This window comes from Camelus ferus, chromosome 1, assembly GCF_009834535.1.
Source record: "Camelus ferus isolate YT-003-E chromosome 1, BCGSAC_Cfer_1.0, whole genome shotgun sequence".
Taxonomy (NCBI): domain Eukaryota; kingdom Metazoa; phylum Chordata; class Mammalia; order Artiodactyla; family Camelidae; genus Camelus; species Camelus ferus.
In genome coordinates, this window is record NC_045696.1 from 69433667 (window position 1) to 69455397 (window position 21731).

Below are 21731 nucleotides of genomic sequence, written 5' to 3' on the forward strand. Positions count from 1 at the left end.
ACCATGCAAAGATATTACATAGTTATTGACTATATTCCCCACACTGTACATAGCAATATGATTATTTTAAGTTGCTAATCTCTTAAGTTCACATGCATTTTAACAGCCCTACATTTTTACTCACCACCACCACGTTTACTGACATCATATTTACATATTTGTGTTTTGTGTATCCCTTAACTACTTACTGCAGATATGGATTACTTTACTACTTTTGTCACTTAACCTTCCTACTAGCTTTTTACGTGATTGGTTTACTACCTTTGCTGTATATTTGCCTTTGTTGATGAGTTTTCCTTTCATAATCTTCATGCTTCTAGTTGTGGCCTTTTCGTTTTCACCTGGAGAAGTCTCTTTAACATTTCTGGTAAAGTTGGTTTGGTGGTGCTCCACTCTTTTAGCTTTTGCTTGCCTATGAAACTTAAGATACCTCCATCAAGTCTGAATGAAAACCTTGGTTGTAGGTTTTCCCCTTTCATCACTTTAAATACACCATGCCACTCCCTTCTAGCCTGCAGAGTTTCTACTGAAAAGTCTGCTGATAGCCTCATGGGAATTCCCTTTTATGTAACTTGTTGTTTTAATATTCTCTCTTTATCTTTAATTTTTGCCATTTTACTTGCAGTGTGTCTTGGTGTGGTCCTCTTTGGGTTTATCCTGTTTGGGACTCTCTGTGCTTCCTGGACTTGGATGTATGTTTCCTTTCCCAGATTACGGAAGTTTTTAGCCACTATGTCTTCAATTATTCTCTGCCCCTTTCTCTCTCTCTTCTCCTTCTGGAACCCCTATAATATGAATGTTAGTACACCTGACACTGTCCAAGAGATCTCAAACTGTCCTCATTTCTTTTCTTTTTCTTTTTCTTTTTCCTTTTCAGCTGCAGTGATTTCTGCTACTCTGTCTTCCAGCTTGCTGGTCCGTTCCTCTGTATTATCTACTGTTGATTCATTCTAGTGTATTTTTCGTTTCAGTTACTGTATTCTTCATCTCTGGTTCTTTATACTTTCTCTTTTATTAAAACTTCTAACTTCTCACTCTGTTCGTCCATCCTTCTCCTGAGTCCTTTGAACTGTCTAGTGGGTAGATTGCTTTTCTCTGCTTCACTTAGCTCATCTTCTGGGGTTATATCTTGTTCCTTTGTTTTGAACATAATCCTCTGTCACCTCATTTTCCCTAATTTGTTGTTTTTATTTCTGCCTATCTGGTAGATTGGTTATGCTTCCAGAAGTGGCCTTTTGTAGGAGACATCCTGTGTATCCCAGCAGCTCACCCACCTCTAGTGACCAGAGCTGTATGTTCTAGGGGTGCCCCCTATGTGAGCTGGTGAGTCCTTCTGTCATGGAGGGCTGATTATCATGGGCCATCTGGTAGGCATGGCTGGCCCCTGGTCCGGTTGTTTGCCAGGCCCTGCCTTGTGTGGAGGCTACTGTCCACTGATGGATGGGGCCAGGTCATGAGGCTGCTGGCTGAGGGGGGGTGGTGGCGCAGGGCTAGTGCTGGCCCACTGATGGGTGGAGCTGAGTTCTGGAGTAGGTAGTTTTGGTGCCAGGGGTCCTGGTTCTAGTGTCTGCCTGCCTGTGGGTGGGGCCAATTCCTAACATGGCTGACTGTGGTGTCCAAGGTGTCCCAGACCTGGTGTTAGCCTGCTGGTGGGTGGGGCTGTGTCTCTGCCTGGCTGGTTGCTTGGCCTGAGGTGTCCCAGTACTGGTGCTGAAAAACTGGTGGGCGGGGCTGGGTCCTGAGGCTAGTAAGCTAGAGAGAAGACTCTAGAATGGCCCTTGCCAGCACCAGCGTACACGTGGTAGAACAAGCTCCCCATAATAGCTGCCACCACTGTCTTTATCCCAGGGTGAGCTCCAGTTGCCTCTTATCTTTCACAGAGGCTCTCTAAGATCAGTAGGTGGGTCTTACCCAGCCTCCTTTCAAATGACGGCTTCTACCCTGGATCCTGGAGCATGTGAGATTTTGTACATGCCCTTTAAGATTTCCCATAATCCTCTGGCTTTTCTGAAAGTAAGCCCCACTGGCCTTCAAAGCCAAACTTTCTGGGGGCTCATCTTCCCGGTATGGGAGCCTGATATGGAGCTCAGACCCCTGGCTCCTTGGGGGAAACCTCTGCAGTTTTAATTATCCTCCTATTTGTGGGTCACACACCTGGGAGTATGGGTCTTAACTATACCACATCTCTGCCCCCTCCTACCCTTCTCCTTGTGGTTCCTTCTTTATATCTTTAGTTATATAAGATCTTTTCTGCTGGTCTTCCAGTTTTTCTCATCAATAGTTGCTCCATAAATAGTTGTATTTTTGGTGTGCCTGTGGGAGGAGATAAGCTTGGGGTCTTCTTAATCCATCATCTTGGTCACTACCTCACTACCATAGTTACTTTCTTAAGAGAAAATTATAAAAGCAAAATTATGCAGAAATGTACATTTTGAGGCTATTGATGGAGTGCGATTTTGTCTAATTTACTTCAATACCAGCAGTATTGGAGAGTTTCTGTTTCCTTGCTTTCTAACCAACAGGGATGTTACCTATTTTTAAATTGTTTACAATTTGATAAGGTGGCAATGTGTCGTATTATTGTTTCTATTCAATGAAGTATGATTTAAATTAATATAAAAACAAATGACATTTCCTGCCCTAAAATGATAGTACCAGATACTGTGTGGCAAGAGCAAAGAGATAATGTCTAACATTTCTAGAAGGAAAATGGAGTTACTTTTAGAAAGAACCGTAGATGTTACTTATGCCACTCTGCAATTATCAGATGAGGAACTCTAGAGAGTAGAGTGGAATTGACTTGCTTAAAGTCACCTACTACTAAATATCAGAACCAGGGTTGCACCACACCATTCCACCTTCTCTGATTTGCTTGGGAAATGAATGTCTTTCTTTTCAGTTTCCAAAACTCCATCAGGCTGTAGTGTTTATGAATCCAGAAATGATAAGCCATCTATGAAATGTTTTAGATTTTGTACTTTTATTCAAATTAGAATATTTTAAAATTATTATAAATATGTTCTTATTTTCTTGATGACCGTCTAATGCCAAGGACTGCTGTATGGTTTCAGTGCCCCTGTTGTCCTTGTGTCACATGCCATAATGGTGAAGAACAACCTCCAGAGCCAGATTATGTGGATTTAAATCCTGTATTTATTCATTCTTAGCTACGTGACCTAGGACAAGGTACTTAACCCTCTGTGCTTCAGTTTCCTCATCATTCAAATGGACATAATATTTATATCTACCTCATAGGTTTGTTATTTGTAGACAACCAGATAGTGTAAATTGCTTAGGACAGTCTGGCATGTTGTAAAGGTAGCCATAATTAGTAGTGTTTTTCATACTGGAGCCCAGACACCTCTGAGGTGGAGGGGGCCATCCAGGGACATGTGGTCAGGCATCAGAATAAGGTGTAGGCAGCCCTGGGTGCTGTTGTCCATGGTGCTGAATCACTATTGCATGATTGCTCAGAGGACGTTGTTGCTCTATGGAGTTGGTGGAGGAAGAGGTACATGACTGCCCAGAACCTTCTATAAACTAAATTTGGGTTCTGGAAATGAGTCATAAAATTGATCTTCAGGCAGTCTACAATCTAGAGATGATATTAATAATCTTCCTAGGTCTGAAAGCCAGCACAGATGCTGAACGAAATATGGGCTTTGCATCAGGCAGATGTGGGTTTGAATAATGTCTCAGCTGCCTGCAAGAAGTCTTATCCTAGATACAGTGGCATAATAATACATACCTTGAAATATTATTTGGAAGATTATATTAATGTAGAGAAGGCAGTAGATTCTCAATAAATAGTAGCTGTTGTTTAGGTAGGTTGTTATGGGAAGCAGGAGGTGGGAAGAAGGAAGAAGAAAGGAGAATTAGAGAATGGGAGATGGAGGGGTAGCAGAGGAGGGAGGGGAAAGAGAACACAAGAGGTTCATGAAGTGGAGAATGCTCATGGGCCAGCTCACCACAAGTTCCTCCTGGCCCACAGAAACTTTACACTGCTGAATGAGGTTTTACACTCTTCCACACTTGAGTGTTGTCTCTAGTGTGGTTTTGTTGTGGTTATTGTTATCACACACACAAGCACACACCATACCACTGCCACCACAATACCTGGTGTTTTTACAGTGCTATCTTTTTCTAGACTTGCCCAAGCACCATACTCATGTCTTGGGGTGTCTCTTCTGTGACAATTCCATTTCTGAGATAGGGATGCACTGTGGCATGAATACGGCTGTGTTTTTCTTACCCTCTCAGGCTTTTTTGTTTGTTGGGTTTTGCCCTTCACTTTATGGTAGGAAATTCTCATTATCTGTTCTGTGCCCTCTCGAGATTATATATTTGGTACAAAATGTCACAGAACTATGAAACATAGATCCAGATAGTAAAGAAAGGTAAATTCTGCAGGCAATATAAGTCATAACATGAGAATTTCAGGAGCTAGGCAGGATGACAGGCGTCTGGCAATCATAGGGCTCTGGCTTCCCTGTAATGTGTTCCTGCCTTGAGGAAGTGGAACTGACTTGAGAGACCCAGTATCTGTCTGCTTTAGGGCCCTCTTCAGGAGAAGGACTAGCTCCAGGTATTCCAAGCTTCTCTTCTTCATCCTGTCCCTTGCAGTAATGTAAAGTAGTGCTTATAAACACTGGCAAGCATCAGAATCCCCAGGACGCTATAAACACAGATTGCTGGACCACCCTGAATTTCTGTAGATCTGGGGTAGATTCTGACAGTTTGCTTCTCTTACATGTTCCTGGTTGATGCCAGTATTGCTGGTGTGAAGATCATATTTTAAGAACCACTGATAGGAAATTTTACTTGCTATGACTTTCACAAAAGTTATACAAATAATTCTCATAACAACCCTGTGAAACATGTATGACTACTATTATTATTCCCATTTAGAGTCGAAGAACACTTGTTTGATGTCACATAGTTGTAAGTGGTAGATCCAAGATTTGAACTCTCTTCTGTCTAGTTCCAGTGCCAGAGTGGTGCTTGATGTCTTGGGAGGAAGTCTCCCTGACACTGGATGTGAGTCATTTTCTCAGGTAGGAGTTTCATGAAGGAGGCCTCCTCTCATGATCTTTTCCCTACATCAGCCTCTCAGCTCTGAAGTCAGAATCAGACCTCGGTGTTGCTATTTACAGCCCCACTTCTTTAGCATTTCCACTGTAGTGCCCCTCGGGCAGAGCCAAGTGAACATCCTCCCACATTTTTGAGACCGGTTAAAGGTGGCCCCAGGGCAAGAATAATTTTTTTTTTTGAGGTCTCATGTTTTACCTCAAACATCTTGCACATTTTGCATTCTATTCCATTCTCTGTTCATGTTTAATATAATGTAGTCCCTCCCCAAATACCACTTAGGGGAATCACTCTGGGGCTGTTTTTACAGCTATCAAATGGGCTTCAAAATATCTTCCTCTCAGAGGTTGGTGACTATTACAGATGCACTGTGCAAAGCACCAGATGTGTGGTAGTCTGTAAATGAAGGTTAGTGCCATGGCTTCTTATTATAATGACTTGTAGAATGGATGAACAAATAAATGAATGAATGAGCCCACTTGATCTGTGATGGCCCTGGGATGTAAACACTCCGCAATCTGTCACTGCCTGCCTGTGCCCCTTAAGTAGCAGGTCTCAGCTTCTCCCAGGAGACTGCATGCGTCTCCGGGGTACCAGCCCCCTGCACCTGGGCAGCTCTGTTCGGCTTGACATTTTCAATCCTCCCCCAGAGCAGGGCTTTTCATGTTCACTTTGAGGCCACTAATGAGATGCAAAGTACTCAAGTGCAAGTCCTCTCTGAATTCTTATGAGTAGCACACAAATCCAAGACTTTTATTTTCATGTTTGTGTAAGGACTATATACTGGTAATTTACTAAATTAGTTATTAGAGATTACTCATGTTTGCTATTCATGAACTCAAATTAGATCATTACCAAGTTCCCCAGGGGCTCTAATTAGGTTATCTGTGAAGTCAGGCTCTTCTAAATGCTCAGCAACAACTGCCTGCTCCCTCAGACAGACGGTTAGAACCCTGTGACCTGGGGGAAAGTCGCCCAACGTCAGACTCGTTGTGAATTGGTTGTAATGTTCAGCTACTGTTATTCTTGCTTCTTAATTAGAAATGATAGTTCATTTAACTTCATCATTATCGCATTAGTTTGTGGACGATATTTGGTTAACCTGACAGCATGCAGTGATACATATTTGCATCGAAGGTATTTTAGGCCTATAATTTTCTAATTACTGGATTTTAAGACATGAACAAGTTGCAGTTGAAGCATGAATCATGCATTTTTTCTTGCTAAACAGATACATGTAGAGTCTGAACCCAAACGTGCTTCTTTAGTTATTTTGGTTATTTATGACTGCATAACTAACTACTGCTAAAACATAGGGGCTCAACAGTCACTTTATTATTCTGCATGATTCTGTGCACCAGGAATTCAGGCAGGACTCAGTAGGGACAGCTCACCTCCACCTGACATCATGGTGATTAAAGCTATAAAATGCAAAATGGCTCCTTGCCTTCCGTGTCTGCACCAGAGCTAGGGTGGCTTACATGGCTGCTTGCTGGCTGGATGGCTTGCCTGGGATCTTCCAGCAGGGGCTTCATCAGCTGGGTTGCTCAGTTCTCCTCCACGTGACGTTAGGTCTCCCTCTTTCCACGTAGTTTCTCTGTAATCTCTCTAGCAAGGCGGCTGACCTTCTGACATGCGATTCAGTGCTCCCAAGAACACAAAAGTGGAAGCTTCCAGGCCTTCGGGCTTAGGCCTAACACTGGCACATCACTGTGTTCTCTTGGTTAAAGCAAGTCACAGGCACAGCCCAGACTCAAGGGGAAGAGACAGGACATGAATACTGGGAGGCATGGTTTTTGGAAACCATCAGTGTAATAGACTACTACAAAGGTGATGGTTCATTGATGAATTCAAGCAATTTAAATAACCCCTAACATGCTATCAGGTTAAGTGTAATAAAGTGACTATGATAAGTTTATAGATTATGATTTATAGTTATAAATTTATAGGTCATTATTTTAATATTAAAGTGTGTACACTAGTTCATGTTTTCTGTTATAAATTAAATGGACTAATATTATCAACAATTTTACATCAACTTGTGTCTTTTGTTCCTCTCCAGTTTTCTGTTTTTACCCTGTTCTTCTGCTGCCAGGAAGTGAAAACAGGTATGAGAGGACCTTTTTGCTCCAGGCAAATGGTCTCACTCAAAAAAAGTTGAGAACCACTTTTCTAGTGGTCAAGAACTGAACCGTTAGAAATTTTCCAATTGCTAGAGCTACGAGGTGTGCAGGACACTGTTTCTACCCTGAAGGAGCTCAGAGTCTTGCAGGGAAAGAGTGGGCACGTACACTGCCATGGGGCCAGTGCCATAATGGAGAAAAGCCAAAGGAGATATCGTAGAGTAGAGAAGACATGTCCAGCCCAGTCCAGGCAATTAAAGGGAGCGTCTTAGAAGTAGGTGATATTTGAACTGAACTCCAAAGTCTGCATAGGAATTACAAAGTTGAAGAAGGCTCAACAGGAGCAAAAGCCTAGAGATGGGGCATTTATCAAGATTCGACTCGTCACAAGTCTGAGAAGAGAGAGGGGTTCTTATCTTTCTAGCTTTTAGTGAGTCTTCCCTTTAAGAAGTATACTCATTATGGGTTTGTTATAAATCATCAGATGCATATAAATACCCCCAATCTGATGCTATATTCATGAATTAATGTTTTTGTGAGAGAAAAGAGGAGATGAAGAGGTGTTTGTTCCTGGATAATTGGCTGTGGCTGATTCATTCGAATGAATAGAGAGACCTGGGGTGCGATTCAATACGCATTGAATTTGCCTTCTTCCTTCTGACTTGTGATTTCCATGCTGACATCTGTAGAGAACAAACAGAGTTGGATCCAGTATATGAAATTGCAGAGCTGGAAAATGCTGTTAGGAGCCATTTTTCCCACCCCCTTGCTTTTAGACAAGGAAACCGAGGCCATGGGAGCTGAAGCCAGTGCTCACAGTGGCATAGCTGTAGGGACATGAAACACTCTTCTCCCACCCAAGCCTGACAATATCCAATCTGAGTGTTATTTAGAAGATCCTATTACATTTTTTTTTCCTGTCAGCAAAGATGTTCAGGGTGGTAATAAGAAAGACTGTTCACACTGTAGAGAGCTTCCAAGAGGGGCGTGATAGGGCAGGCTACTGAAAGAGAGATGCCAAGTGATGATGTCAGCTGGAGCAAGCCCTCTCTTGTGGTAGCTGTCATCTCTGTCAAAGGGCAGAAAACCAGAGGGGACCATCATGTGGGAGCATTAACTGAGTCCAAACTTATTCTCCTCGCCGCACGACAGGCAAGTAAATCAGGAGACGAGGTGTTGGGGCAAGGAATAACGACTTTATTCAGAAAGCCAGCAGACCAAGAAGTTAGGGGACTAACGTCCTAGAGAACCATCTTCCCCAAGTCAGAATTCAGGCTCCTTCTATACAAAAAAGAGGAGGGGGTGTGGTTGGTTGTTGCAAACTTCTTGGTGTAGAAATCCTTTGTTCTTGCAGCTGTCCATGTAGGTCAGGTCATAATGTTCCTGTAAACCTCCAGCAAGACAAATGTTACTCTCTATTCTGCAACTTTCTTCCACTATGAAGCCAAGCACTAAGCTACAATGGAACAACAGTGAATAATAGGAGTATTTGTTGAGTTATTGCAACATATACTTCTTTACTGTGTTGCTCCTTCTCATCTTCAGGAATCTTTTTCCACCCAGCCCATGCCTGCTACAGACACATTAGATGGTCCCATAGTTCCCTGTACATATCTGAACCACTGCTCTTACCAGCTTGTGTGTTAATTATTTGTTCGGATGTCTCTCTCCCACGTGGGACCATCAGTTCCTGCAATAGAGAAGTAGAGGATCTGTGTGTTCTATGGGAACACAGCTGGGAGAACAGCTTGGTTTGCTCAAAAAGTTCAAAAAAGCTATAGAGAAGGAGTGATCTTTGTATCTGGAGCCAGATGTAGAGTAGTGGTTTGTTATGGGAAGGAAGGGGTGAAGGGAATTCCAGGTAGATTAAAGTCATGTTGTCAGTCCATTAACTAATGTTTATGAGGTTTTGCCGTGTGCCAAGTACTTTGCTAGGTGCCAGGAGTAGACAGTAGGTTGATTTGGCTGGAAGGGGGAGCATGTGGGGCAGGAGGTCATTGGAGTAAGGATGGAGAGGAGAGCTGTACCACAGATCTTCTGGAACTGGCTAAAGAGCCTGCCTTTTAACCTGGAGGCCAAGGGAGGCCTCTGAACGGTTTTTAAGCAAGTAAATGCTGGAGCCAGGTTTGGTTCTAGATGAGGAAGATATCTACGCACAGATATGAACAGATTCATGGGATATACTGTTAAGTGAAAAAAAAAACCATGTATAAAAGACTATCTACAATGTGCTACCTTTTGTATGCTGAAGAAGAGGAAGTAAGAAAACATCCCTATATCTGCTCACTGGTGTGAAAATAAACAGGAAGGATAAACCAGAAACCATAAGCAGCAGATGGGAACAAGATGGAAAGGAGGGCGATGGGAACAGAGTTAAGGGAATGGGGGAAAGCAAGGCTTCCCTGAAGATACCTTTTTGTATGGTTCTGAATTTTGAAACCATAGTAATAAAGAATCAGTGGAAATGGAGGAAAAAAAAAACCCTACAGTGAAATACAAACAGGAATGAATGGGAGTAGGAAAGAACTAACCTAAGAAACTTTTTCAAAATAGTATTTTGAGTATATGCTGTTCGCTGAAGACAAAGGAACTATAAATAAATCTTGAACTCTGTTTTCCACAGAGATGTAGCTAGCACTTCTGAAACTACTTTCTGTTTATTTTAGGATTGAGAAAATAAGTATATTGTAGATCATGGAAACAGAGCTTGCTGTAGAAGGGAGTTTAACAATATGGAATGAGAGTAGGCTACAATTGACACTGTAGTGTATGCATATGAACTTGGGGTTTTTAACGATGGATGGTGGGTGGACTGATGGATCAGTGGATGGATGGATAGAAAGATAGATAGCCAGAGATGACATGTGTGTGTGTGTGTGTGTGTGTGTATGCGTGCATATGCTTCCCAGCTCTGTCCCTGATAGGGCCTAGAAGCAGTGACACCCCAGTAGCAATGAGCATACCTAGTGCCCAAACCTTGGTTTCAAATACCATTCTCCACTAAAAGGAATTGGCTCTTTGGAGGAATGACTGACTTCAGGACTAGTACTGAGGAAGTGCAAGATGAGCCTGAATTATTTTGTAGTACCAGAAAATAAAGATGTGATCAAAGAATGATAGGAATATGTCTAAGAACAAGGAATCACCTTGAATGAGCTTGCACCAACCAAATCTGGGACAATTTGAGAATCAAAAAGGATAATGATGATAATGGATTATAACCCATTGAATAAAGTAGGAATCCATGAATATAAGTAAATATATTATATGTAAAAGTAATATACTTATATAGTATGTATATTTATATAAACACTTTCTATATTTATAGTATATGTAGTATTTATAGTATAAAGAAAGTATAGTATAGTATAGTATAGTATAGTATAAAGAAATAAAGAAGCTCTTTCTCACAGTAGAATTCCAACTAGTAAGTATAGAATGGAGGATGGAATTACAAAGTTACTATTATAGTAGTAATTAATCCAGGCGAGAATCATCAGTGGGTGCTAAAACTAGTGGAGAAAAAGTTTGATGAGGAATTACAAAATTACAACCACCTGCAGCAGGATAAGCTCAAGTTCAGCTTTCTACAGCACAACACAAAGACTTTGCAGCCAACTGCTCTCAACTGATTAAGCTATATTGCTAAGTGCTGTATTTGCAATAGGATGATAACAGTAACTATTTATTGAGTGCCCACTGTGTGATAGGCATTATGCTAGGTAGGGTTTGGGGTTGGGGGTTATTTTTTTGCATATATTAACTCACTTGATCCTAACACTAACTCAGTGAGATTTTTTATTAGTCATTCCCATTTTTAAGGTGAGGAAACCAAGGTTCAAGAAATGAAAAATTTATCTAAAGTCAAATAGCTAGTAAGAGGCAGAGCCATGATGCACATCCCCTGCCTTCTGATTTCAGGTTCTGTGCTGTTCTATCATGTAGTGTGTCTCTGGGTCCTCTTAGAGTTCTGAGCTTCTGAAAGTGTGCAGAATGATAAGATCAGAGAGGCATTCTTAAACAAAAGCATTGGGTGGTGCCTTCTTTCTCCTCATCATATTTACTAAACAGCTTGCCTCATTTTCCTTGTCTAAAAATAGGGAAGGCAGTGCTTAATTTACATGGTTGTTATGAGGACTAAATTAGATAATATATGTAAAGCATATAGCACAGTGTAAAATAAGTGTCCAGCAGCAGTGTTAATACCAGTGCAGTGCTGAATTCCCTTGTATGATGGAAAATGTTTCCAAAGGTCTTGCTTTTGGACTGAATTAATAATCAAAGGCCAGAGCATAAAAAGCTTTTGTGTATCATGAAAAGAAGATTACATTTTATTCTATAGACAGTAGAAGCCAGTGAAGAATTTTATTACCAGGGAAGATGTGATTTGGTTGGCAATTTAGAGTGGACCAAGGGGAAGAAAGCAAAACCCAAGGCAGGGAGACCAGCAGGAGGCTGTTGTCAGAGACAAGGCAAGAGGAGATGAGGGTCTGAGTTAACAAAGCGACTGGCATGATAGAGCGGAGGGAACACACAATGGACAGTCATACTCCCAGGCTGGTGCCTGGGTTTGGCAGGAGAGAGTGAGGAGCTTAGACTCAGCCTCAGACCTCTGGCCTGAGTATTGACTCTTCTTGGGCATGACCAGAATACAGAAGAGGGGCAGGTTGGGTGGCAAGGTGCAGCTCAGGGTTGTTTGGGACATACATCTCCTGGGAGTCCCAGGAGACAGTTGGGTCTGCAGATCTGGACTGAGGAGAGAGTGCAGGGCTGGAGCAGCGTGCTTGGGGGTCATTGAAGCTGTGGAGGCAGATGAGGTCCCTCAGGGAAGGGATGTATTGTGAGGAGAGGGCTGAGGATAGGATTTTGAAAACACCCAGTTTTTAACAATGGCAAAAGAAGAAATGGGGGGAGACTGAGGAGGAACACTTAGAAAGAGAGGTTCCAGGGGGTTGTTTTCTGACAAGTCCAAGGCTGCAGAGAGAGCACTGGGTCACTGGTTTTGACCTTAGAAATAAAACGGCCAGTTATTTTACAGAAAGAAAAAAAAAAAGGGTTTACTTGGGAATAGTGGAGGAATTGCAGTTCGGGACAAACAGCTATAGTTTATTATAGGCAAGTCCAGCATACAAAGGAGAAGAATGTTATTTTATGTAGAAAAAGGAAGAAGCTGGGAGGGGATGTTTTAAACAGAAGTCTGTTGGAGAAAAGTGAGAGTTTGGGATGATGACGGTTACTCATTGGTTGTGTTGCTGGGGTAGTCAGTTTCTTGTAGGAAGTGCAATGTACATCATCTCCTGGGGGGCCTGTAACTGATGACTCTTTCCTGTTGATTCTTCTGTTGGGGGCTTTAATTCCTCCTGAAATTGTGGTACTGCATGAGAGCTCCCCCTTCTGGTTTCCCAACTCCATTTCAGTGAGGTTTCCCTTTACTAATACACTGGAAACCATGGCAAGAGCCAGTGCCAAAGAGCAGAATCCAGTTGGCCAGCAGATTAAGAAAACAATTAGTTTTTTTTCAGGAGAGAAGCTAGAACTTGAATGCTCCCAGAGATACAGGCATCTCGTTCCCTTGCCATGCATTGCCTCCTGCTGTTGGAGATCTGACTGATGGAAGGTCTTCCTTACAGAGGATCTCCTTACAGGAGGTCTCCCGCCAGCATTTTCTCTCAGCTCTAGTTCAGCCCTCCAGGTCCACACCAACCAAGTCTATCTGCTACTCCAGAGGACTGTCCAAGTCCTCACCGGGTCATCTCACCCAGCCCCTCCACCATTCCTCATATACTCCAGGCTCCCCAGACTTGCCTTAAAGCCTGACTGTCTATGATGGATCCTCTCTTATCAACACTGGGCTTGTTCTTTGGTAGCATTGGTCTTTATTTCCCATCCTGTTAAGTTTGTGGCTTTCCAACGTCTTTTTAACCTCAACTCGGAATAAGAAATGCATTTTACATTATGATAGGTGTACACATACATGTCTAACTGGAAGGAGATGCCCTCTTGTTTTCAACTCCATTTCATTCCATTCTGTGCTGTTCTATTTCATGTTTTTAAATGCTGGTCTTGGCCCAACATGTTAACTTTACAACCCGCTAAACTGATTTAATGACTGATGGTGGGACTGATGGAGTCACCATACCAGGAGGGGCTCAAAGGAAACGACGTTAGTGTTAGTCTGAATCCATCCCTCTTCACTCCCTCAGGCTCCTCCACACTGGGGCCAGCAGGCTTTCCCTCTAATTGTTTCTGTCCTTCTGAGAGGAGAAAAACCTGCTTCAGTCACTAGGATGTTAGCCAGCTTTGAGGAGGGGTGGGTATTTGAATTTCCAGAGTGACTCAGTGACTCATCAGAGGAAAGTAAGCCCAGCTCTAATGGTGAAATTTAGAAGTCAGCGGAGGAGAGACTGGCTTACCTTTCAAATCACGCCACATGGGCTACTGTCCCTGTACTCACTCATGAGATGTCTGATAGCCTGAGCCATTTTCATACCTAGAGGATGCCCTTAGGTGGCCCTACTACTGCCTCTCACGTGAGACATTTTAAATTTCCCAGAGTTTAGGAGTATGGCTACCTCTTCATACTGGCCACCCAACCCCCACCCCAGCCAGACTGGTCTGTATGTCTGTCCTCTTCTGACTTCCCTGAAAGGATATCCCCCATCTATTGAGAACAAATGCCTTCTATAGAGCTTTCTCAAAGATCCCTTGGGGATTTTTTTTTTTAACAAGAAAAATGACTTATGCATTCTCACATTCTCATTCACAATGTCTTTTCTACTTCCGCCCAGGAGGAGCAAAGACTTCTGAATTTACCTTGTCTACAAACTGAAGGATGTTTCCTGAGAAATATCAGAGGTCTTCATCTGCTGAAAGGTGCCCGCAGCTGCCGTAGACACTTGGGTCCTTGAGAAATCTCCTGAAGGGCTTGTCCATTGTGTACCTGCAATGAACCAAGCCCCAGGCTGGGCCTCGGCTTTAGCCTGGTGAACAAAACTCTGTCCCTAAGCTCACGTGCTCACATCCAGCAAAGATGAGTGAAGAACGGTGGGTCTCCCTCACTCCAGAAGAATTTGGCCAACTCCAGAAATACACAGAATGTGAGTAAATGGATTGACCCACCTGGGGTGGGATTTCCTCTTGGTCGGGGAGAGCTTTTCTGGACAGCAGAGTAATATAATCATTGCAGAGCACCGAGAATGAGATCAGGCCTGACAGCTTATGTTTCTTTATAAACACAGAATTTGTGTCTTTAAACATAAGAACACAATTATCTTTATGCTGTATAAATGATACATGCTCTATAAATGATACATGATAATTTAGAATATACAGGGGAGAAAAATAAAGATAGGTTAAAAATCACGGGTAAACTCTCTGCACATTTTGGAACATTCTCATCCTGTGCATATTGCGTGACTTGGTTGAGTTCCTGAACATACCCTTTTTCTTCCAGTCTGTATTTTTCACATCATATAATACTGTAAGGATTTTCTCAGGTCATCAAAACCTCTTTATAGCATAATTTTTGAAGGACTGCAGACTGCTTGGTTACAATATTAGTCATTTTCTTTAATATACTCTTGAGCTTGGATCCAATGCCTTCTTTCTGTAAGATGCAGAATTCTGATGCGTGTCTCCTTCTTGACTTTGTTCTGGAGCAGCCTGGGCTTTCACGTGGGGCTCTTGGGTTTGCCAGTTGTACCTAGGAGTAGTTTCAGTGCATCAAGACACAGTGGTGATGAGGCCCATGTCCACATGCTGGTGCACTGCTGTGTGCCCTGCCTCCATGGGCCACTCCTAATCCTGACTGGTGACAGGAGTCTGTCCAGGCTGACCGCTGCACTCTGCACACACCTAGTGTGCATCATGATTATGCAACGGCACTGATTTTTATGAGCCTTCCATCTTGTGGAGCCCTCCACTGCGCTGCTGACTGTACCCCATTGTCCTAACCCCTCTCCCCTCATTAACTGTGCTGGCGCTTTGTAAGTCACTGGGCTGTAGCATAGTGACCTGCCATACTGAGCTTGCTCAGGTCATCCTCTGATGCCCTTTAGGCAGTCTGCCCCCCACCCCACAGGGCAGGCAGCCTTTCCACAGTACTGGACTGAGAATTAGGGGATCGGGCTCAGTGCCAGCTCCAGCTCTCGCTCTGTGATGTAACAGACCTTAACCCATCCCACCCTTCACGTCACCTGACCCCCACGCCCCTAACCTCAGTGTCCTCTTATGCAGAATGAGAGGGCTGGCCCAGATGCTATCCCCCTTTGGTCACTCTGGGCGTGACACCCCGTGACCCCCATGTGCCCCCCTATAGAGCTACTGGACGGTCTTTCCCTGGTACCCTGGAGCCTGTGGCCTCTTGTCTGACTGCACTAGGTTTAAAGAAACTCTGCAATGTATTGACGAGGAGCAAGGAATCACCCTCCAGAGTAAACTCCATCTAATTCAGCCTACTCCATGGGTCAGCAAACTACCAGGCTCTGTCAGGGATGAAAAAGAAGTGCAGAGAAAAGGCTTGTCCCTGAGGAATTGGAATCTTGTTAGGGAGTCAGAAATGTGCTTGTGACACAAGCAGAGAACAGGTTTAAGGCAGCAGGGAGACACCTCTGGCAGAGATGGCGAAACTGAGTGCACAAACGAGCAGAGAATTTAGAGCTGGGGGAAGTTGATATGAGTGGCTTAGAACAGCAGAAAGGCTCTCACAGTTCTGGAGCCTAGGAGTCCAAAATCAGGTTGTCGGCTGGGTGGGTTCCTTCTGAGCGCTGGGGGAGAAGGACCTGCTCCCAGCCTGTCCTTTGGGCTGTCTTTTGTGTTTCTTCACACAGCGGTCCCCTGTGTGTGTGTGTGTGTCCCGTTTCCCTCTGTATACGACACAGTCGTATTGGACTGGGCCCACCCTGTTCCAGTATGGCCTAATCTGAGCTAATTACATCTGCAGTGACCCTGTTTCCGATAGAGTCGCACTCTGAGGTACCGCGGGATTAGGACTTCAACATACAAATTTGCAGGGGCTACAATTTAACGCACAACAGAGGTGTTAGCTGGGCAACTCTACAGAGGAAAGAAGTTTAAAATGTGAGTAGTAGATGGTGGCAGTGGGTAGAAACAGTGGAAGCACAGGTGGAGGGGTCCAGAGGGAGAGGGTGTCTGAGGGGCAGTAAGGAGGACTTCTGGGCCAGATGGAGAGAAGGAGCAGGTGGGTGGGGAGGGGGCATGGGAGGGACGGGGACAGCAGAAGGGCCCTGCATATCAAGGCATGGCCTTTGGACCGAGGTGGCAAAATGTAGAGCCATGCATCTGGTGGCTGTGTGCAAGGTGGCCTGGAGGAGGGAGCTGCCAGGTCAGGGAGGTCCAAAGTCCTTGGGATGAATCTAGCGTGAGCGCAGGCACAGAGCTAAGATGGGGACTGTGGCAATGAACGAATGCCAATTTGTGGAAGATTGCTGTGGAAGTATCACCAAAACTTACGGAGCAAAGTGAAGCCAGCAAAGATACCTCAAGGCCTGGGACTCTGTGGAAGGTAACGGACAGAGGGGCCCAAATGTGGCAAAGCCGTTGAGGTGGCAGGGGTGAAAAGAACCAGAGTATTAGATAGGAAATGGCTCCTTTGTGGTTTTTTTTCAACCATCAGCCTTGTCCTCTGACCCATCCTCATATTGTCCATGTCCCAGAACTGTGTGAGGGACTTGGACACCAGTGTTCTAACAAGAGAGGGAAAAAAAGGTACAATTCTTGGAAAATGATTAATCCTCAGAGGAAACCCAGATAAAGGCACCTCTACCAATTTTAGACACATTCTGGCATTCAGTCAGATTGCATTGCCATAGCAACTGCTCTTCCCTCACCACGAAAACAGGAGCTTGACAATAGCCGAATAACTGAAGTGCATAGCCTGAGAGCTGGGAACTTTCTCCAGTGGGTTCCAGGTCAGAGAAGCCAAGAGTGTCAAGACGAGAGGCTTTTGGCATGTTCTGTTTAAATAACACAAACCCTACACCTTCTCTGGTGACCTTCTCTCAGGGGAGAAGCCATGTTAAGTTCCCCTTGGGGATATTATATACACAATGGAGCTGACAGTAAGCTTAATGTGAACTGAGTGTGAAGTGCTTGTTAAAAAGGACAGCATGATATTAAGAATTTTTTGTTACAAAATAAAAGCAGGTGTAAACATTTCAGAAAACAGAAAGATGAAATTTCAAGCTGCTCATGGTCCTCTCTCCCAGCAATAACCACGACGAGTGTGTTTGTGTATAAATATAAATATTAAAATACACATATCCCTACACATATATACATATGTGTATTTTAAGAACAAACATGCTAGGCTATTTGGTGTGCTGTTTCTTCACCCTAACAATGTGTCTCTGTTATCTGTTGCTGCATCAAAACAACTTCAAAACTTGATGAGTTATGACAACCAACCACTTGGGGTTTTTCCTGTGGTTCTGTGGCTGGGGCATCTGGACGGGCCACAGTAGGATGACAAGTTCCTGTTGCACAGTGTTTAGAGCTGCAGCCAGGATGCCTCACGTGACCCAGCGTGGCGGGTTCACTCACGGCTGGTACCTCGTGCTCCTACGGGGGCCTGTCCCTCCAAGTGCTTGCTCATCTCCCAGGGCCTCTCCCTGTGGCCTGTCTTGCCAGCAGTGTAGCCTGGACTTTGTACATGTGGCTCAGGGCTCCAGGAGCACACAAGGGGCAGCAGGCCTTTTTAACACCTGGGCTCAGAGGTCCTAGAACGTAACTCTCTCCACATTCCATTGGCCAAAGCAGTCACAGGTATGGCCCAGATTCGGTGAGTGGAGGAATGGACGCCACATCTCATGGGACAGTGGCTCACACAGGAAGGAGGAAAACTGACTCCAGCCATCTCCGGAGACTACCTCGTACACAGTATGTCCTGAGGTGTTCTGTATCATCCAGTAGTTTTCAGAAGCATGGCTTTAATGGCTGCAGAGATTTCTTTTGAGTACATACACATTATTTTATTTAATCAAGTCACTGATTGTGACCTTAGGATGTATTATTAGACTCATAGCGTCTAGTAAGACTACTGATATCCGCATTCTACCCCACCCTGATCAGACCTCTCTAGAAAACTGAATTTATTTCTGGGCACCACCATTTCCAATGGATGTGGACAAACTGGGGCTTGTTTGAGAAGTGCCACCAGCATGGTGAGGGACCTCACAGCCTGGTTATGAAGCAAGGGGTGAAAATACTAGACATATTTGCTAGAAAAGGGAAAATTCAGGGAAGGGTGAGGGAAAGCTAGTTGTATTAAAATAGCTACAGTGCTCTGTGGGAGGAGGTGTAAAGTTAATTTTGAACAGCTTCAAGAAGTAGCCCTAGGACTAATGGGAGAAAAATCATTGGAAGAAATACTAGTTTAAAGTAAGGAATACAATGATTCCTAATGGTCAAACCTGCCCAGTATGGAATAGAATTGACCCAAAGCGACTGAGTTTCCTTTCCCCAGAACTGCCTGGCAGACACAATAGGGGAGGTTAGAGCATCAGATGTCCGGTTGATTAAATGACCTTCATTAACTCTACCACTACTTAGTTTCTATATTTAAATAGATTTCTTTTCAACCTCAGAGGGCATGAGAATGTGAGGATAACCGCTACTTACCCTCCCCTAATAGCTTCAGAGATATAAGTGGCTTATTGTTCTAATCCTGATATTTGGGGTGTGTGTGGCAGTGGTGTAATTTTTCCTGTAATTTATCAAGGACAGAAACTATCAGTTTATTCATAAAGGGGAAAAAGAAAAAAACTGATAAAACATCCATTTTTACTGGTAATTCTCTAAGAAATTAAACCAAGTATTTCCTACATCAGCTAGTGGTTGCTTGATTTTGTAGCCTTTTTAAAGCTAGGAGAGATCTTAGCCATGGTCAAGTCCAACTACTACCCATTTTACAAATAAGAACACTGAAGCCGGAAGAGCTCCGTGACTTGCCCAAAGTCGCCCAGAAAGTCAGTGGCAGAATAAGAATCAGAACCAAAATTTTCAAATTCCGGGTCAAATTCAGTTTGCTTCAATTTAGTTCCAGCAAATTAATTAGAAAGTACTCATTGGAGCTCAACCTCCAACCATGCATTTTAAAGAAAAAAACCCATTTATATATGTTAATTAAATTACAATAGAACAAAATTTAAAAGACATTTTAAAAAGAATGAATCAGTAAAGTGTGCTGTCCAGAAACATATTTCATTAGAATGAGATCAAGGCACGGTTTCTGACTTTAAGATGTAGGTAATTTATAGCTCAGAATTCAAACCTATCAGTGTTAGTATAGGAGTCAGAGAAAATGTTTAGGATTGATTTGTAGAACAAAGTTAGGCTGTAAGTAAGCGCCATTGAAACTTTGCTGTTTATATTGGTCAGTATAATGAGATTTAATCAATGTTCATGGAATCCTGGGCCCATGAAGGGTCATGTCTAGTTGCTTCCATCTTGGAAAGGGTCATTACAGCTATTTCTCACCCACATCTCTTTCTGTACAATTGGCCTTTTCATTAGCGATGACTGGAACTCTGCCCACAAGTGGTTACAGAATCTATGGATTGGGAGAGACTGCTATAGAAGAATGGCTTTCCAAGTTGAATGTGCACAGAATCTCCTGGATTCTGTTAAAATGCAGATTCTGAATCAGGAGATCTGGGGTAGTTCTGAGATTCTGCATTTCTATCAAGCTCCCAGGCTATGCTGTTACATCTTGTCCAGGGACTGCAATTTTAGTTGCAAGAAGGTACAGACTAATACATTCCTCTACCTATGGCTGATGAGGCCAAGTTATTTGGAGGAAAAGTGGGAAATCTTGCTAGCAATGCAAATTTTACTTATACAAATAAGCCTTACCAGTCATTCAGATCATTTATGGTAAATTGAAAATCTTAGTATCCTAGAGGCTTTTCCTTATCAGCCAAATGTCCCTCTACTTCAACGTAAAGTGTTTTTTTCCTTGTTCTGTATGTAACACTGTTGCAAGGCCGTCACTTCCACAGTTCCCCCCAGTAGTTAGCTTGGTCCTCAGTCTTGGACTCCATGTTGGAAATACCGGAGAGGCTTTGAACACTTCTGGTGTCCTGCCCACACTCCCTCCCGTCACCCCTGAACCATTTAATCATAATCTGTAGGTGTGGGACCCAGACATCAGTAGTGTCTGAAGCTCCCCAGTGATTCCAACATGCAGCCACGATTGAGAACCGCTGGCCTACCTTTTCTCCCTACGCCCCTGGGAATTATAGGACCTATGGAACAAACGTGGCAGCCCAATTTCCTTTCTAGCCCTCATTTATCCAAAAATGTTTATTGAACATCTATTTTATACCAGGCAATGGACTACATGCTGAGGATAAGCAGTGAACAGGAGAAGACGTGTAACTGGGGGAATGTGTCAGTGCTTATGAGGCTGGACTTCTTAGACATACTTCCCACATTCCACTCTGGGGCCTGACTCCTGCTGGCTGCAAAGGTGGGCCTTTCGAAGCAGTGCTGCTAGCCTGGCATCTCTGTTCTGACATCATCATTTTCAGGACCCTTGGAGAACCCCATTCTTGTTTTTGTGTATCTCACTGTGTTCTTGACTCTCTGGAGCACTTAGAATACTTACTCATACATCCCAGCCTTCACTGGAAGAAGGAAACTCTGGATGTTTTTTCCCCTCATGTGCCAACTTTCCCTTTTCCCTTTCTCTGTGTCTTTCCCTCCCTGGGTGGAGAGTCATTCATGATCTTCCCAATCTGTGGAATATGTTCCTTTAGGCTCAGCAGCATGTTTTTTCCTGTGTTATGACAGGCAAGCCACAGAGATACAGGAATGTTGCTTCAGGTCTGCTCATGAAAAGTGAGGTCCATGGACCAGCATAATTGGTGTCACCTAAGATCTCACTTGAAATGTAGAATCTCAGGCCCTGATCCAGACCTACTGAATCAGAATCTGCATTTAAACCTCATCCCCATGCATGTTACAGTTGGAGATGATCTTAGGGAGCTTTGAGAAATGGAGAGTTAATCCTGTACCTTAGAATTTCACTCTCATCTACGGGTTTTCAGACTCACTTTTTAAAGTGTTGATTTATAGTTATTTCAAAGTTTAATGGTCTGGCTAGTGCTCAGATACTCGGTGCTCCTAACTAGAAGACGGTCCATAAACTTTGGGTCCTGGTTCAGGCAGCACAGCTGACATGCTGCTCTAAACACTGAAGCTCCTGATTTGTCGCTTGTTCAGATAGAGAACATCCCTGTCCCACACAAACATAGCAGCAAAGATGTCTGTGAGTAGCGCCAAATTTTCTCCTTAAAAAGGCTTTGAATTCGCTCAAACACTAGGAACAAGTGCTTGGTTAAGGTCCCGGAATTCTTGGCATCAAGAAACAATTTCAGACTGAAGCTTCTTAGGGCAGTTGTTACCGCCGGCAACCTTGAGCAGAGACGAGCCTTCTAAATCTCTGATTTGGGATAAAACTGCATGCTGATGGTCCCGCCAGGGTGAGTTAGTGCAAAATGT

At 43.5% G+C, this 21731-nt stretch overlaps 1 protein-coding gene and 1 long non-coding RNA gene across 7 annotated transcripts in view; one reads left to right on the forward strand and one right to left on the reverse strand.

Annotated features, from left to right (window-relative positions):
- Positions 1–21731, forward strand: part of DGKG (diacylglycerol kinase gamma) — a 194942-nt gene that overhangs the window by 24732 nt on the left and 148479 nt on the right. For all 6 annotated transcript variants that reach the window (XR_004320963.1, XM_032482760.1, XM_032482770.1 and 3 more), the window contains exon 2: positions 14000–14308. Coding sequence is in view for 5 of the 6 variants with exons in the window: in XM_032482760.1 (XP_032338651.1) it covers positions 14242–14308 (67 nt within the window). In the remaining variant the exon portion in view is untranslated. The remainder of the gene's footprint in view (positions 1–13999; positions 14309–21731) is intronic.
- Positions 726–8424, reverse strand: LOC116664426. The gene is made up of 3 exons (XR_004320976.1): positions 8330–8424; positions 2364–2366; positions 726–736 (listed from the first exon to the last, which is right to left on the reverse strand). It is a non-coding gene; the product is annotated as an uncharacterized LOC116664426 (long non-coding RNA).